Genomic DNA, 20,177 nt, shown 5'->3' on the forward strand with positions numbered 1-20,177 from the left:
CATAGTTGTTTACACATGTACATGTGTTAACAATTTCAAGATATACGACTGGCTGCGCCTAGGTGATGACTAGGTCAAAACTGCCATACATCCACTGAAAAACTAAACGATAGAAATCGCTTACATTGAGATGTATAGTTAACACGACAATCAAGGGTCTGTGAGCAGCTACAAGTGCAACGGCTGTAAATAACTTTTAGTCAAAAACGATGTTAAACTTTGTTTAAAACCTGTTTTTTGAGGACATGTAAGAAATAGTATAAAACATTCGTTGCTACTTATCTCACAACTCGTTGATTAAAAACGTATCAAACTGGCTTTCGCTCGTTTACACAAACTCGTTGTGAGTTAAATGGTATGTAACGGGCATGAATGCATTATTCTCTATTTACAAACTTAAGGTTACTACTGGGACACTGACAACTTTGAACTCCCAGTGAATGTTCTAGCTTGAAATACGTTTCAGCTCCGCAATTTACTTTTACTTTGAACATAATAAAGTGGGACGAATTGACCAACCGCTGGAGCGAGTTGGTTTTGGAGCGAATTGACCTTCTCCTCTATATACTACATATACTTTCTAAACAAATTTCGCAATTATCTTGAACTTTTTTGGAGTTGGCCTGCGGAAACAGGACATTTATTATTTATGGCTATTTGTTTCCATCGCAGCAAAACAAATATTGAAAATAAAAACTCACCCGTAGCAAAACTCACTATCAGACCACTAGCTTTATGTGTGTACAAAACGTCCGTATGCTATTTTGAACGGTGTTGAAGTTAAACATAAAAAATAAACTGTTTTGTTTAACGACACCACTAGAGCGCATTGATTTATTAATCATTGGCTACTGGATGTCACACATTTCGTAATTTTGACATATAGTATTAGAGAGGAAACCCGCTACATGTTTCCGTTAGTAGTAAGCGATCTTTTATATGCCCCATTCCACAGACAGGATAGCACATACTACGGCCTTTGATATACTAGTTGAGGTGCACTCGCTGGAACGAGAAATAAACCAATGGGCCAGCCGACCGGGATCGATCCTAGACCGACCGCGCATCACATTAATCAATGGGCTACGTATGTGTAAAATGGTGTATCGAATGATGTGTTAGGATTCTGTCTGGGACTGAGCAACACTGCTGCTTTACGTTGTAAATCCATTACATGCTTTATCTTTTGGCTTTTGCAGTGACTTTTCCAAAACAGCTACTTAGACAACTGGGTCCGTGCTTATAAAACGTTTAGAGTCCTGACTCAATCTCTAATGACGTCATACGCATACAAGTTGTTTGGCGTCGTCATGACATTAGAGTATCAGACTCTATTAGAGTCTCGATTCTAGAATCTAAAAGTTTTATAAGCACCAGGTCTGGTCTCAGAAACAAACAAAAAATGAAAACAAAAACTCTACATGTAACTCATAATTTAAATTCTTCTATAAAATATCCTCTTAAAATTGACTTGAAAAAAGATAGGAAACAAATGCTTCAGAAAAGGCTCAGAATGCATCTACAGGCGTCCTGAGTTTCAAAATGTCCACCCGAATCCCCCCGCTTGGGCACGACTTCTGCGTGCGTAAAGTTAAAAATGTTCTGGCAACATCCCTGAAGCTTGTGCTAGCGCGTTATAGTTGCTTGTTAGTAACGCCAAGAGGGTACGGCATTTGCTCGCATATTGTCTCACCAAAATAATGTTCAGCTTTGTGTAACAAAACACTTATGGCTCAGTATTTAAAAAAAAAAATACATTTAAGGTTCAACAATGCTGTTATGTGCACACACCTCGGCTATCTGGGCTGTCTATGCAGGACAGTGGGTTAGTTGTTAGTGGATAGTGAGATAAAAGAGGGTGTAGTGGCCTTACACCTACCCACTGAGCCGTTAAAACTCGCTCTTGATGGGAGCTGGCACCGAGCTGCGAACCCTGTACCTACCAGTCTTATATCCGATGGCTTAAACAAATCGATTTAATGATATAGAAAGCCACAATTGAAAAATTCAGTGAAAAATCATACAGGGCATGGCGGAAAACACGTTTACAATCCCAGCGGTATACTTTCTATGTGGGTCCATCAACTACCTTTTGAAATTGTGGTTGGCATAAATAAGATATACCCACAGAGAAACATTGTATTTGCTCGACTTTTCAAGCATGACATTGATTTCTTGTTACATTCCCCCGCTCTGGCACGACTTAGGCGTGCGTAATGTTAAAATGTGTTTGGCTACAGCCTTGAAGCTTGTGCTAGGGTATGACAATTGCTCGCATATTGTCTCACAAAAATAATTTTCAAATTTATGTTACAAAACATTTATGGCTCAGTAGTTGTTTATGCGTTTCATTTATTCAACTTATTTTCGTGCTTATATCCAATTAAGGTTCAAGTATGCAGTTATGGGCACACACCTCGGCTATCTGGGCTATCTATCCAGGACAGTGGGTTCGTTGTTTGTTGTAGTTAGTGAGAAAAAAGAGGGTGGGTGCTGGTATCTGGCTGCGAACCCTGTACCTACCAGTCTTATGTCCGATGGCTTAACCAATAAGTTTAATAATATTAAAAGCCACAACTGAAAAATTAAGTGAAAAAACCATACAGCGCATGATGGGAAAACAGTCCCAGCGGTATACTTTCAGTTTGGGTCTATCAAGTACCTTTTGAAATTGTGGTTGGCATAAATAAGATATACCCTCAGAGAAACATTGTATTTGCTCGACATTTCAAGCATGACATTGATTTCTTGTTACATTCCCCCGCTCTGGCACGACTTAGGCGTGCGTAATGTTAAAATGTGTTTGGCTACAGCCTTGAAGTTTGTGCTAGGGTATAACAATTGCTCGCATATTGTCTCACAAAAATAATTTTCAAATTTATGTTACAAAACATTTATGGCTCAGTAGTTGTTTATGCGTTTCATTTATTCAACTTATTTTCGTGCTTATATCCAATTAAGGTTCAAGTATGCTGTTATGGGCACACACCTCGGCTATCTGGGCTATCTATCCAGGACAGTGGGTTCGTTGTTTGTTGTAGTTAGTGAGAAAAAAGAGGGTGGGTGCTGGTACCTGGCTGCGAACCCTGTACCTACCAATCTTATGTCCGATGGCTTAACCAATAAGTTTAATAATATTAAAAGCCACAACTGAAAAATTAAGTGAAAAACCATACAGCGCATGATGGGAAAACAGTCCCAGCGGTATACTTTCAGTTTGGGTCTATCAACTACCTTTTGCAATTGTGGTTGGCATAAATAAGATATACCCTCAGAGAAACATTGTATTTGCTCGACATTTCAAGCATGACATTGATTCCTAGTTACATGAACAAAGGCGTAGCGCCAAAAAAAAAAAAAAAAAAAAAAAAAAAATAATAATAATTTTTAAAATCCGGGAATAGATCGAGGCTGTTTGTAATGTGGTGGGGGGGGGGGGGGGGGGGGGGGGGGGAAGGGCACGACTTCGGGCACGACTTCGGCGTGCGTAATGTTAATTTGTTTCTGGCTACGCCCCTGTAGTGCCCTGAATTGTAATAAATTACCTGAATTGTAATACCTGTCTTGAATTATAATAAAAACCGCCCTGAATTGTAATACTGACTTGAATTGTAATAAAACTGCCCTCAATTGTAATATACTCTTCAAAAAAAGAAACGCAAAAGGGTACAAATGGGTTATAACTCCGATTTTATTTTTCCTACCGGTTCATGCTTTGTGAATATAAGGTCATTGCATGTCCCAAACACATTCCCACGGTTACATTCGATAAAACGCAGCTACTGTACAATAAAGTTCCAAAATGTGAATATTCGCAAAAACGCAGCCACGTGCAAACCATGTCACCACTGCACGTGCGTTGTCTGCACGTGCAACATGAACACCGACAGTATAAAAGTGCAGGGTGTTCGCTTGCCTGGCCTCTGTATCTGGCCGACAGTTGACAATCCAGGACATGCCACGTCTCAGTGAACCGCAGAGAAACAATGCCATCGGCCGACTAGACGCAGGCGAATCCAGAACGGCCGTTGCCAGGGCATTCCATGTGTCCCCAAGCACCATCTCCAGACTGTGGGACCGTTACCAGCAACATGGATCAACACGTGACCTCCCTAGATCCGGTCGACCACGGGTCACTACCCCCGGGCAGGACCGCTACATCCGGGTACGCCACCTTCGGGAACGATTGACTACTACCACCTCCACACAGCCGCAGCAATACCAGGTTTGCGCAGGATATCCGACCAGACCGTACGGAACCGCCTACGTGAGGTAGGAATTCGTGCCAGACGTCCAGTTCGAGGTGTCATCTTAACACCACAACACCGTCGACTCCGACTGCAGTGGTGCCAGATTCATCGACAATGGCCTCAACTGCGATGGAGACAGGTGTGGTTCAGTGACGAGTCCCGATTTCTGCTCCGACGTCATGATGGAAGATGTCGCGTGTATAGGCGTCGTGGTGAACGTTATGCGGCAAACTGCGTGCAGGAAGTGGACAGATTCGGCGGGGGTAGTGTCATGGTGTGGGCAGCCATCTCACACACTGGCAGAACTGACCTGGTCCACGTGCAGGGCAACCTGAATGCACAGGGCTACATTGACCAGATCCTCCGGCCACACATCGTTCCAGTTATGGCCAACGCCAACGCAGTGTTCCAACATGACAACGCCAGGCCTCACTCAGCACGTCTCACAACGGCTTTCCTACAGAACAACAACATTAATGTCCTTCCTTGGCCATCGATATCACCGGATTTGAACCCAATTGAGCATCTATGGGACGAGTTGGACCGACGCCTCCGACAGCGACAACCACAGCCCCAGACCCTGCCCGAGCTGGCAGCAGCCTTGCAGGCCGAGTGGGCCACCATCCCCCGGGACGTCATCCGTACTCTGGTTGCTTCAATGGGCAGGTGGTGCCAGGCAGTTGTCAACACACGCGGAGGCCACACCCGGTATTGACTCCAGATGACCTTGACCTTGGTGGTGTGTCCTATCACTTGCTCGCAATGGACTAGAGTGAATTGTGAACAATCCTGCAACATTTGGTAATTATCGGACTCACCATTCAATAATTAAATCAATTCTCCAAATGTTACGACAATGTGGTTTTGCGTTTTTTCTTTTGAAGAGTATATATTAGCTGACGAATTCTAATAAAGAATTGCCCTGATTTGTAATAACGAGAGCTGCCTTGAATTGTAATAAGACACCGACATGAATTGTAATAACAAAATAATGGAGAGGAACGTGTGCACGACACCGCACCGCATTGCTTAAATTTGAGGCTGTTGAGTTTATTGTATTTAAGACATTACTGCCACATAGGCTTCTCCTTTTTACTATCAGCAAATAGTTTTGCTACTCGCACTCACAAATAGCGTAGCCTATACCACGTTTGATATATCAGCTTTGGAACACACAATAGCGGAATGGACCATTTGAGAATAACATCAGGTGTTTTATTGGTTATATCTAGCCTGGTCGTAGAGTGATCAATAGACTTGCTTTTGGGTCATGTGATCGAGCCTCCTTGGTGGACTCATTGGGTCTTCCTCGTTCAACCAGTCACTATGCTTGTTATACATTAAATACCGTGCTAGTTGATACTATGCCTGTGCACATAAAGATTATTTGCTGTTTTTCGACATATAGAAATATCTAATGTAGTGGGAGCAGATTTCTTCCCTCATTATTGAGACCAAGTGTCACAACCATATGTTAGACACCAAACAGCCGTAATTTAAAATGTGCCCAGGTGTTGTAAAACAAACAATTCCAGAATGGCAGCTTCTCGTATTTTTAAAAGATCGAAATACATCTCATGTTGCCATATCTACAGGCCATGATGCTGCTGAAGTCTTCTGACCTTGCAGAAAGTCTGGAATATTTGCAATGCCTTTTCCTATTTTGTAATGGGGTTGGGAGAACAATATCAGGGTTTTGAACACAGGGTACGAAGGGTAACATTGTGTACCTTTAAATTTTGTCAATTAATATATGTATAGCATATGTGATATTGTAATTTTGTATAAATCGTAGTAAGGAAACTGTTGTTCAAAATGTGTCAAAGTGGACAAAATGCAGCGACCAATTTAAAACTATTTCCAAACCTAATCCCTCTAGTATGTAAACTTATGGTCTGTGATGTTTTTAGTATGCACTATCAACTTATTGTCTGCCAGAAAGCCTAAATATCAATGTCGCAGTTGACAAAAAACGTAAATATGTATGAAAAAAAGCCCATGAAATAAGGAAGATAACGGTTTATTAATTCTGCCCTGGACGGAGAAGCCGGCGAAAGTCGACACCTGCGCCCATGACATGGGTGGGCTACAAACAGAATGTGCCCGTTAAAACCTATGATCTGGACTAAACTAACCTTTCTAGTGTTGTGTAGGACGCCCACAAAAGCTAATTGTGATATTTCGTGATGATAACATGATTCATAATATATACTATATTTGTTTTGTCTTCAACTATTACTTTGGAACTTCTAAAAATACCATTGATTCTTAGAATATAATAGTACATTATTTATTGCAGTAAATCTGGTATCCAAATAATTAAATTTCCGTTACATTCATTTAAGAATTGCATGCAAGCAAAATCGTACGTCGTTGCATCGTGTGCCTAGCCTGCGATGCAATTTTTGTTGCATGCAACTAAAACTGCTCGATCAAACATGTTTGATTTTATTGCATGTAATTCCATCTAATTGCACGCTGTCGCATCACCACCGTCCAAACAAGTACGGAAAAAACCCCGCCATTTTGACTGTCACGTCATCACTGCTAGACCAAACTTGCTGGTTGTCGCATGTGTGTGCGGAACAGTGCAACGAGAAAAAAAGTTGGAATTTCAATTGCATGCGACAAAGTTGCAAATGTCTGCGGTGGCCTTTATTGAGCGTTATTGTTCATGGACCAAACATAATTCAAAATAAAGTATGAATTTTTAGTGTTATTATTAGCAAGAACGATTGAAATTTAATTATAAGTATTGTCTGTTATTTCTTTTACGTTCATCTTCGCCGATTCACAGGGTTTGTGGATGAATTGTTTTTACCCCGAGGAACGTAAAACAAATAACAGACAACCCTTAAAGGAATCATAGACAAGATCATGGCGGTATGCTCCCATAAATCGCTTTTAGATGTTTCAGCTGTAGAACATCCACTCCTCCGATCGCAGTTTGGTAAATACGATCAAACTCACACTGGTATTGGATAAAACACAAACAGAAAATTCGTCGTTAAAAAAAATCTGGATGACTATAAAAAAAAATTCAGTTGAGGAAGTTATCAATATGTAGTTCTATTTTTGTCTGTTTCGTTTTCTTTTTTCAGGGGGAGGGGTGAGGATGGCGGTGTGTGTCGGTTGTTGTAGATTTTGTTGTTGTTGTTGTCGTTGTTTTATTTTGCTTTGTTTAGTTTCCTTTTTAGTCACTGGCACAATGCCAATTAATGAGCACTTGTTTTGTATCTTTCTAATAATCAACTGTGTTGTTGGTGTATGTTCTGTTCTGCCATTGGTTATGCTATGCAATATAGATATCGATTATAGGAACATTGTGAAACATAACTGGACGAGCTCGTTGTTGTATATAGACCAGTCAGGAGACGACACGAAACTAAACACACTTCTCGGAGTGTTGTTTCCTGTGATCAGTCCATGATTAAAGACACTAACGACAACAGTTTAATACAAAGTATGCTTTGCACAGTTATACATACAGCTTTAATTGACTTAATAGTGATGACTATTTTCATAATGGGAGTAATCCCATGCAAACAAAAAATGTTTCGAAAAGTGTCCAGTATTCCAGTGATAGTGGATGCTTGCGACCTCTGGAAAGGTGTTGTTTCGAGACTGGTGGATTGTTCCAATACATGCTTAAGAGATGATCAGTGTGTTCTCTTCACGTATGCTGAAAATGGAACATGTTCTACATATTGTAACGTCGGAACGGAGGTTGAAGCTGCGCATGGATATGTCTCTGGTGAACTTTCTCTGTGTTTCTCATGTTTATTTTTGTGTTTTGTTTTGTGTTTTATTCTAGTCTGCTACCATTGTAAGATGTTTCTGAATAATAAAATATTTTAACGACTACAATTACGTACTAAATACATTTCTTTTTGGTTTATAATATCAATGTCTGTTTATTCAATATGGTTCTGGTACGTTTTGGTAGTTTCTGGTAGTCGTGTTGAGGTTTTTGCTATTTGTGTTGTAATAATATTGTTTTCTGTTTATTTTTCATGTACTCGTCTGCGATTAAATTAAACATAATTGAAAATACCTTTTTAAATGAAGACACATGGTGATAAGACGGTCAGATATAGTTATACAATTTCCACGAATCTGCAATTAGTATTAAATGATATTTGAGATGTTTGTCTATGGTTTGGTGAATTTTCTGGTAATTTCTGAAATTAATTTTAAAAATGTTCGAAGGCTGCTTATACTATTTTAGTTAAATAATTATTTGAATTTTAGTGTGCTAGGTACCTGTTTTTAATAATAATAATAATAATAATATAATAATAGGGGGCGGGACGTAGCCCAGTGGTATAGCGCTCGCTCAAAGCGCAGTCGGCCTGGGATCAATCCCCGATGGTGGGCCCATTTGGGCTATTTCTCGTTCCAGCCAGTGCACCGCGACTGGTATATCAAAGACCGTGGTATGTACTACCCTGTCTGTGGGATGGTGCATATAAAAGATAACTTGCTACTAATCGAAAAGAGTAGCCCATGAAGTTCGACCGAACACCCCTAGCCTACGCCCCTGGATTGCACGTTCTGAATTTCAGAAGAATGGCGCATAGTTTTTCGAGTAATTTAAATTTAGTAAAGTAATTTGCCTTCAGATGTTGATTCGATGCTGTTATGCCAGGTTTGGAATTATTGGTCTAATTGCCTTCGATTAACATGCTAAAAAACAAAAAAAAAAACCCATTGTTTTGTTTAACGACACCACTAGAGCACATTGATTTATTAATCATCGGCTATTGCATGTCACAAATCTGGTAATTTCGCAATACAGTGTTAGAGAGGAAACCCGCTACATTTTACAAAGGATCTTTTATATGCACCATCCCACAGACAGGGTAGTATATACCACGGCCTTTGATATACCAGTCGTGGTGTACTGGCTGTAGCGAGAAATAGCCCAATGTGCCCACTGACAGGGATCGATTCCAGACTGACCGCGCATCAAGAGAGCGTTTTACCACTGGGCTACGTCCCGCCCGTAGCCCAGTCCCCGTTCGCCATGTCAGAGGAAAAAGTATATTATTCTACATTTTTAGGGGCGGGACGTAGCGCAGTGGTAAAACGCTCCCTTGATGTGCGGTCGGTTTCGGATCGATCCTCGTCGGTGGGAACTTTGAGCTTTTCTGGTTCCAGTCAATGAACCACGACTGGTATATCAAAGGCCGTGTTATCCTGTCTATGGGATGGTGCATATAAAAGATCCTTTGCTACTAATGGTAAATCCTGTCCTGGACGAAAGAGCCGGCATGGGTCGACACCTGTTTCCATGAAAAATGTAGCGGATTTCCTCCCTAAAACTAAATGTATATGTTGCAATTAACGAATGTTTGACACCCAAAAGCCGACGAGTAATAAATCAATGTGCTCTAGAGATGTCGTTAAACAAAACAAACTTTAACTTTATTCGCCATTTTAACAACGTGGGAGGGCTGTTGTTTCATAAAATGTGTGACAGTCTGTGTTAAAAAGATGTTGATAGAAAATAATAGGACGTCTATTTAGTTTCAGACACATGTCAGCCTGGTTTTGTGAAATACGAAAACAGCTGTTACTGGTTTTCACCGAAATCAGCGGTCCGATCATGGGATGAAGGCAAGGTACTACATGTACATTTAAAGAGACATACCCCAGTTTCAACCCGTGAAAATTAGCACTTAAGTTTAGTTAATCTACACATTTGTAACACATTTGGTTATAGTTACAATTGAGTGAAACAGGAGTCTGTGACTTTGAAATGGTGAAATATCCTCTAAAAATAGACTAAAACTCGACTTCATAACTGTTACTTCTCAGACGCACGTGCGTTTTTAAAAAATATGAGAGATGCATTTTGTGATATTAAAACCAACAGGATGACCAAAAACACTTCGAATGTACGGAAATTGTTAATCTAAACAATAAAATCTCAGTAAAGTATGATTTCATTCATCAAAAACGGCTCTAATAGTAAAAAATATGCCTTTCTGTTTAAAATCTAGGGTATGTCCCTTTAATTTTGTTTCATTATCATTTCATATATTTTCCGTTCTTACATCCAATTCATGTTCGTTGGAGCGGGACGTTGCCCAGTGGTAAAGAGTTCGCTTGATGCGCGATCAGTCTAGGATCGATCCCCGTCGGTGGACCCATTGGGCTATTTCTCGTTCCATCCATTGCTCCACAACTGGTGTAACAAAGGCCGTGGTATGTACTATCCTGTCTGTGGGATGGTGCATGTAAAAAATCCCTTGCTTCTAATCGAAAGGAGTAGCCCATGAAGTGGCGACAGCGGGTTTCGTCTCTCAATATATGTTTGTTCCTTAACCATATGTCCGCACCCATATAACCGTAAATAAAATGTGTTGAATGAGTCGTTAAATAAAACATTTCCTTCCTTCCCATTCATGTTCAAGTAGTCTGTCCTGGGCACACGCCTCAGTTATATGAGCTGTCAAGCAGAGCAGATAAAGAAGTTTGTTTTGTTTAACGACACCACTAGAGCACATTGATTTACTAATCATCCGCTAGAGGATGTCAAACATTTGGTAATTTTGACATATAATCTTAGATAGCAAACCCGTTACATGCTTTCATTAGTAGCAAGGGATATTTTGTATGCACCATCCCACAGACAGGATAGTGCATACCACGGCCTTTGTTACACCGGCTGTGGAGCACTGGCTGGAACGAGAAATAGCCCAATGGGCCACCGACGGGGATCGATCTTAAACCGAGCGTTTTTTTTTTTTTTTTTTTTTTTTTTTTTACAAAATTATACATATTGCAACATTTTGACTTGGGCGAAAATGCCACACTCCCAATCAATAAGTGCGAACACTATTAACATAGGTGTCAAATCCAGAGAGAAATGTTTCAGTAGTATTGTAAATCTTATTACGCACACACTAAGTATTGAAAATGATGCTTTCTAATCTTGTTCTGCTGGGGGGGGGGGGGGGGGGGGGGGGGGGTGAATGGGGGATCTTTGTGTAGCACTAATTTTTCTGTTATAAAAATAAATGGTGACGTAAAAGTAATGTGCGCGGCCATAGACAAATTAAACTTTTTACACTGTTACATGGGGAAATATTGTTATTATTATTATATTATTATTATTATTATTATTATTATTATTATATATTGATATATTGTTTTTAGGCATATTGCCTAAACATGACTTCCTACCTTGTCATCATAACGTCAGCTCAAGAAGACAAATTCATCCGGGAATATCTGTTACAAAATGCAGCGAGTAAGTATGCTTAAATGTTTAGAGTTAATCAAAACAACAACACATAGAATGTGTATATTGATGTGAATCATACATTGTTTATTATAGTCCGTTCACGTCAAAAAGGAACTGGTGATAGGTAGAACAACGAAACATTAAAAAATAAATATATGGTCAAGTTTTTTATTTCAAACAAAAATATGTACCAAAAGATGTAAATTAATGAAAACCGGACGGAAAAATATTTAGTGGTTAGCAAGTTATAGTCCTTTGAGGGTGTATACTACCAAATCAAATCCCATAGACGACAATAGTAACATATACGGCTAAAACTCCTACCTGCAACGTATCAACCGACATAAACGCCACGGATATAAATACTACCACCCCTTACACTTAAAGTGAATCAGAACAAAATGGGGGTCAAGCTGCTCGTTTCTGAGATAACGGGTAGCGTCTATGACTACTCTAGTTTAGCACAAAATTCGAGTATTTTTTTTTACAGGTACCCCATACATGTTTCAAGCACAAGGCTACTTGACACATTGGTACTAGATGAAATAAAATTGCACATTTTTTTTACCCAGATGAAATTATTATTTTTTACAACCAACACACTCACATTTATAACCAATCACAGGACTTGTGGTGTTCATTTCTCTATCAAAAGTTGCACCTCGAACTTTGACCCAGCCGGAAGTTATTTGGTTTAGTACTACCTTGAAGTTTTGGCGTGCTGTGAAATATGTCTGCCAAATTTTGACTCGCTTTTCTAAACTTGCCGGTGAAACTCAACTACTAATCGCGATGTGTATATTTGGAGTGTTTGTGTTTTGTTGTTGTTTATTTGTGGGGGTTTTTGGTTAGTATGCGCGTGTGTGTGTGGTGGGGGGGGGGGGGGGGGGAGGGGTTCTTGATTTAAACTGAGCAACACAAAACACATTTGGAAAAAAATACAAAAGGCTGAAATATATATATATATTTATTACTTATATTTTTTTAAATGATAATAATACAAATATGATTAATGATAGTGAAACTATTTTGAAGAAAAATTAATGCTGTTGGGGGTGACGTGTCTTCTTTTTTGGGGGTGGTGGTTTGGTGGGGTTGGTCTTGATTTAAACTGACTGACAATAAAAATACATTTCCAAAACATAAAAGGCTGTTAAAAAAAAAAAAAAAAAAAAAAAAAAAAAAAAAAAAAAAAAAAAGATTAAATAAATAAATCAATCAATCAATCAATCATAATAATAATAATAATAATAATAATAATAATAATAATACAAATGTGATTAATGCATGTCACTGTAAATATAGATAGAAAATGTGCGTGTTCGTCTAGGTTATATGTTTTTTTTTTTTTTTTTGCTTTTGTTCGGTGTTTTTTTTGTGTGTGTGTGTGTGTGTGTGTGTGTGTGTGTGTGTGTGTGTGTGTGTGTGTGTGTGTTTGCGGGGGGGGGGGGGGGGGTTGGTTTTGTTACTGTTTTTTTTTTTGTTGTTTGTTTTTTGTTTTGTTGTTTAGTTGTTTTTTTTCTTCTTTGTTTGTTTGTTTGTTTGTTTGTTTGTTTTGTTTTTGTTGTATTTTTGTTTGTTTTTTATTGTTGGGTGTTTTTTTTTTTGGGGGGGGGGGGGGGGGTGGATTGCGTTATTTGTTTGTTTTTGGCTGATTTATGTTTTGATTTGCCTGCCAGTTATGCTTACAATAATGTGTACAACAGTGTCTTCATTCTAACACTTTGGACATCTAAGCCCTACCTATCTTTAAAAATCGACATACAAGACCAACATAAACATGTTTATACAAATACTAATGTTACTATTTTTGCTTTTATTACAGCTCGTGACCAACAAGCAGGATTTTGATAACGGGAATATACTTCAAACCCATCTAAAGCTATCTTCAAATATGAAAATTTCCTATCGAGGGGGGGGGGGGGGGGGGGGCCCTTCAAAGGCTCAAGACTGGACCCACCTACCCCCTGCTAAAATTCCTGGATCCGCCCCTGAATTTAAAGTACACATAAAATTAATTTGAAGCGTTGAAACGAAGTATTTTGTAAAACAGGCGCCTGTGCAGGAAATTGTGTAGAGGAGGTCTAGACTGTGGCTAGCAAAGTTTTTAGCGTTGGCGTGGGGGTGAGGGTCGGGTCGGGTCATGTTTCCCCGGAAAATACACTGAAAAGGGACAATATAGCATGCGGGGTAGGGTACTTGGTAGCCTACTGATCGGAATATTAGGCCTACCTAAAATATCAATTTTTATTATTTAACTATTAAACTTGTATTACTGTCACACACTATTCTTTATTAAAACTGTAGGTTTGTTTCTATGCTTAAAATTAAATGAAGATATGCTAATTAATGTGAGGGGAGACTGCAAGAAACAACCAAAACAATATAATTGTGGGTGACAGCTCGCTAGCCATAATGTATTAGGGTTAGATTCACCTCAAATATTTGACACATGGTCAGTTATAATAAAACAGCTTAATATTTATTTTTAAAAACAAAAACACATGTGGCCTCAGATTACAGTTATCGTCCAATTTGGTTGTCCAAAATCCGGAAATTTGACCGCGCAAGTAGTCTGCTGTTTGACTGTGATTATTTCATGGCAGACAGCTATGAAGTGGCAACTGTTTGACTGAAGTGACAGGGGATAGCATGTAGTTTGTAAACATGTGTAACTTGTTGACATTGAAGACTTGTTTGTGGTAATTCCGGCCCATGCAAAAGTAGTGCTTTTTGTGTAAAATGGGTGTACTCCGGCTTGGTTTAGAGGGTGTGTCTGTTTAAACCAAATGCTGGGAGAAAGAGCTGGACAACAGGGGTTGTCCTTTTCAGGGTATGTGTCCCCCATGCAGGCAAAGGTACATACAAAACTTCACGAGCCTGCTGATATTAATAAAAATGTTACAGAAACTAAGGCTATATAGAAACATATAGCGAAATTAATTATGGTCTGAGGTCATGTAACATAGCTATAGGCAGTGCCACCTTGAAACGATGCATCATGGGATTGATAAAATGGCTACAGCCATGACTGCTGACACAACCCCAGTTAGGAAGCCTTGCGCTCAAATGCGCTAGGGTGAAATGACTTGAAACTTCAAAGAAAACATAGAAATAGGTTCAGTTTAACAACTGAATATGTGAACTCGATGTGCCGAAGTATAGAAATATATTCAAAATCCATTTAAAGTTCAGTGTTTTTCAAATTATATTTACAATATCACATTTCGTTATCAGTGACAAACTCGACCTTTCTCTACAATGGACCACGTCTTGAACGCCCCAGAACATTTCCAAAACAAGCCATTGACGTCAGACGCCGCGTTAAGAAAAAAATATCATGTGACCCTATCACCTGTAAACATGGCCGCGACGTCATTGACAGAGCTCTCTTGAAAATCGTTATTTGTAGTTTTAACCGAATTACAAATTAAATAATTATATCTGTTGGAAAGACGATAAAATGCTGTGTATGTACATGTATTTAAAGGCATACTGTCACGCATTTCAGGACCTTATTTCTCTAAAAATGGATAATAAATAAAAATTACATTAATCGTTGGAAACCAAATCTAGCTATCGCATCACCTTAACTGAACCATGATGGAGTGAAATCCATGTCATCCCTCTGGACAATTTTAGTTTTTTGAATTATGGACCATTGCCATAATTCAATTATTTTTACAAAATGTCATTAATAAATGGAGTATGGTGGTTATGAAGATGGCTGAATAAGTACATTTAGGGACAAATCAAATTATTTTTGTTCAGGTAATAATTTGTTAGACCATTAAATAGGTCAGTGATCTGTGCCAGTATGCTGTTAATATCACTGTATTTCAATGGGAAGCTGTAATATTTGTGTTGAAAAGCGAGTAATTTTAAGCTGGTGGCAGATATGCAGCGCAAAGTGACGTCAAACTTTGTCACACTGGTGACTAAGCTGACTAATATGTATTTTAACTAAATGTGGTGTATCCAGGCGCTTGTGCATACATTTTAAAAGAGGGTGGGGTGCTAAACTGAAGGCTAGCGAAATTTAAGAGGGGATAAAATATGTTTCCCTGGGGAAAAAAATATTGAAACAAAAGAAAACATATACTTGACCAAGGGGAGAGTTCGGCCGTTGAAACCCACCCTCTGCATACATTCCTGTGTTTGTAATTACATAAAAAAAAACTGTTGGTAAACTAAATAGGTTGTGCTGTTTGTAATTATAAGAATTGTTTCTAATTTTGTTGTGAATTTATCGATGTATATGGCGCACACAACCAACGCAAATCCCATAGACGACAATAGTAATATGTGGCTAAAACTCCTACCTGCGGCGTATCAATCGACATGAACACCACGAATATAAATACTACCACCCTCACCCTTAAAGTGAATCAGAAAACAATCACGGTGAAGCTGCTCATTTCAGACATAACGGGTAGCGTCTGTGACTACCCTAGTTCCGCACAGAATTTGAGTAATTGTTTTTTTACAGGTACCCCATACATGTTTCAAGCACACGGCTACTTGACACAGTGGTACTAGATGAAATAAAATTGCATAAATGTTTTTTTTTTTTTTTTTTGCCCAGATAAAACTTTTTTTGTTCACAACCAGTACACTCGCATTTATCACCAATTACAGGACTTGGGGTTTTCACCCATTCTCACCAATGTTGCACAAATTGGCAGCGCAAAATAGTCAAAATTGAGAACATTTGAATGTTTACAAAAACAACTATTATTAAAAGATCAGTATTTCAAATTTCAGGACTCAGACACACACAATGTCAAAGTTGCGAATATTCTAACATAACGCTATAAAATGTTAAAAGTAAGTTACGTGACCACATTCAATGGTATTACATGATGGTTGTGTTATTTCAAATAATTTACAAAGTAATTACACGCATTTCTATCAGTTGATGTTATTCGATAGATTGTTATTAGTTAAAATAGGCCATATTATCAAATAATAACAACTACCTCTATGTTAAACATAATGTAAAAATATGCTCACTACTAAGTATTATAATACCTCTTTGTGAAAGCAGGTGCAAGTGAATGTTATTAAATGTGCACTCTATTCAATGTGTCAAAATCATGATTCAATTGTATAACTGAGCCCGATTGATAGCTATGTAACGTAAATTACCAAAGTGAAAAAAACACCCCGTAGATTAGAAAACACGTAATTGGCAGAATAAACAATCAACATGAACTTATTTCATGAAATCAAACGTTTAAGTTAATTGTGTGACTAGTGTCAAATAGTCACACATGCAGTGTTTCAATACCTTAGTTTCTTTACAATTTGCAAAGACAAAAGTTATAAAATAGTTATAAAAGTTATAAAATAGAATATTTTTACCATAAATAAGGGCTGTTTTCAAATCTGCACACTTATGCATCATTGGTTTCCTATGAAAACCCCCAGCATACAATATGTCTAACAAAATTGCGTAAAAGAAAGAAAGAAGTGTTTTATTTAACGACGCACTCAACACATTTTATTTACGGTTATATGGCGTCAGACATATGGTTAAGGACCACAGAGATATTTTAGAGGAAACCCGCTGTCGCGACAGGCAGCAAGGGATCTTTTATTTGCGCTTCCCACAGGCAGGATAGCATAAACCATGGCCTTTGTTGAACCAGTTATGGATCACTGGTCGGTGCAAGTGGTTTACACCTACCCATTGAGCCATGCGGGGCACTCAATCAGGGTTTGGAGTCGGTATCTGGATTAAAAATTCCATGCCTCGACTGGGATCCGAACCCAGTACCTACCAGCATGTAGACCGATGGCCTGCCACGACGCCACCAAGGCCGGTAAATTGCGTAAAATAAGTAGGAAAATAAAGTTAATTTAACGGTAATGCTTGTGAGAAAGCAACAGTAACGTAGATTTCGTTTTATTTTTTTCGCCATATACTTGAAGAGATTTCGTTGTCCTGAATAATATCCATACCCGTATATGGACTAGAACCAACATAAGAAATATTCTCCTCAGCTTATTTCATTCGCTCCCTGTGATGTTTTTTTTGTTTTTTGTTTTACCCATATTCTAACCTTGTCTCTCCTCTCTCTTCCATTGTCCGTTGTTCTTTCTACTATAGGTACATCTCTCTCTCTCTCTCTCTCTCTCTCTCTCTCTCTCTCTCTCTCTCTCTCTCTCTCTCTCTCTCTCTCTCTCTCTCTCTCTCTCTCTCTCTCTCTCTCTCTTTCTTTCTCTTCAAATTTTGTTTGCCTATAATCTCTCTGAATTTTTACCCTTGAAATCCTGGAAATGAAAACGTAATCTTCGTTAATATTGAAACAAGTGCTGCAGACAAGACACATTCAATGATTAATTAATGACTAAATATTGGTTCTCAAGCTCAGATGTTACTAATTTTATATTTAAGACTCAGTGTCGACTAACACTTAGATTTAATTGCAATACTACTGAATTTTACTCTAATTAAAAAAAAAAAAAAGATATGTTTAATCTACGTTACCTATAGATTGTTACCTACGTTACCTATAGATTTTGAAGGCATATAGTAATGTTCAAAGAACGTGTTTTGGCAAGGGAGACTACTACGTTTAGTGGGAATCAATAATAAACGTCGACCAATCGTTTTAATAGCAATGTTAGCATTTACATGTAACGTTGATTACATCACGTAAATTATTTCAAATGCTTCTCCACTCACAGTAATATAGTAAAATAATGCCACATTTATGAGACTATCACAGGGTGGGTCAGCATTTATGAGACTACTTGCTATTACCGCATTACGTACACAAACCTATGGGTGATTGGCACTACTCAAGTGTATGATAGGGGCGGTCTCGTAGAATGCATGCTTAACGCAACGCTTCGAAATTCGCTACTATTTTGCAACATAGAGACAGTAGTTTGTATTAAATGTAACAAGTATACTTGTCATCGATTTGGTCATGTTAGGGCTCTGAAATATGCATTTGATATTTTATTTTGCTTGGTTTTATTAACATAACTTGTATTTATAAACAAAATGTAACGTAGATTACTCGAATTTGGGCGACAATGTTCAAAGTATTAGAACGTTTTTGCTTGAATAATTATTTATTTCAAATGTTCACATAAATAAAATGGAATATTACAGCATTGTTGCAACACATATTTATCGCAATACCTATTGCAAATAGTATGTTGTCGTCGTGTTAGTGTTGCATACTTTCCAAACGACAACGTAAAATTGGCAAAATTGTTTCTTCGGGCAGGTAAATTTAGTAAAACATCTTACGGCTCCTAGTCTATTTCCGATTGACAACATGAGTACTGGTTGATAGCTTTTAGAAAGCGATACATTTTTTGTTATCCTATCACATTATTTTGAATGACAAATCGACGACGACAGCAAATTGTTTAAAGCGTGCAACATTGGTGAGAATGGGTGTTTTAACTTGTCTATCAAAAGCTCGGTGCACCTCCAACTTTCACCCAGCCGGAAGTTATTTGGTTTAGTACTACCTATAACAGTCACAACTTTAGTATAAAATCGGATCGCTACGTTACGCGATTTTATACTGTTTGTGATTTTTTTACATCGATAAATTCACAACAGATGACAAACAATCCATATATACATATTTATCCTGCAACCACTGTTTTGATTACGATGACAGATAAACCAAAGTCATATACCTATAGTAGTATACTTATTCCCTATTGACGTCACTCATATGACATCATACGCATAGCTGCATTACAAAATCGCTCATTTGACCTCTAGGTCATCATACAATGTAGATGAAATAACAGAAATAATAATTGAAACTGTTTTTCTTAGATTCTGGTTACTGGATCGGGGCAAACGATCAACAAGTTGAAGGTAATTTTCAGTGGATGTCAACCGGATCACATAAACCTGTAAACTACACCAACTGGTACCCAGACCAACCAAATAACGGAAAAGGGGAACACAACTGCGTAGAACTGCGGCAGCAACATGGCTTCCGTTGGAATGACTGGTTTTGTTCTGATAGAAGAGGATTCATCTGTGAACAGTTTTAGAAGACGAGCAGTATGAAAACAACACGTGTGAACTCTGATGACAGGGTTGTATTATGTTGCGTTTTCAATGTATCGCTGTTAGATTTAGTAAAATAATGATCTGATCTGAACTGTTTTTACGTGCGCATATCACGCTATGTTTTCGAGCACGCCCATCAATGTGGCGCAGGGTTAATCTGTGAAAAGTTTTAGAAGCACTGGATATTACTACTGCTACTACTACTACTACTACTACTACTACTACTACTACTACTAAGCACTAACTTAACAGGTGAGCACGTTAACAGTCCCAACATACCTTATGATATTATATCAAATATTGATGTAGCCTCTGACAGTGACAATTTAAGTAATGTTGCTATAAGAAATAACTTACCTTATGATTTACTTAAAGGGACATTCCTGAGTTTTTTGCATTGTAAGATGTTTCCGACTAATGAAATATTTCTACGATTAAACTTACATATTAAACATATTTTCTTGTTTAGAATATCAGTGTCTGTATATTCAATGTGTTTCTGGTCGTTTTAATATTTGTAAGAAGCCCAAACTTAATTTTGTCTTCAAATAATTTCGTACGTACGAAAAAATTATATTTTAGGAAATAAAATGAAATTTAACCTAGTACAAATATTAGA

The 20,177-nt window shown here is 38.2% G+C and overlaps 1 protein-coding gene across 1 annotated transcript; it reads left to right on the top strand.

Moving 5' to 3' along the window:
* Window positions 1-7,640: 7,640 nt before the first annotated feature.
* LOC121373753 (perlucin-like) lies at window positions 7,641-19,963 on the top strand. The gene is made up of 4 exons (XM_041500507.1): window positions 7,641-8,004; window positions 9,780-9,874; window positions 11,415-11,508; window positions 19,316-19,963. Exons 1-4 carry the CDS (start codon window positions 7,677-7,679, stop codon window positions 19,537-19,539), a joined length of 741 nt encoding a protein of 246 aa, XP_041356441.1. The 5' UTR covers window positions 7,641-7,676; the 3' UTR covers window positions 19,540-19,963.
* Window positions 19,964-20,177: the final 214 nt, after the last annotated feature.

Source organism: Gigantopelta aegis, chromosome 5 (genome assembly GCF_016097555.1).
Source record: "Gigantopelta aegis isolate Gae_Host chromosome 5, Gae_host_genome, whole genome shotgun sequence".
Classification (NCBI taxonomy): domain Eukaryota; kingdom Metazoa; phylum Mollusca; class Gastropoda; order Neomphalida; family Peltospiridae; genus Gigantopelta; species Gigantopelta aegis.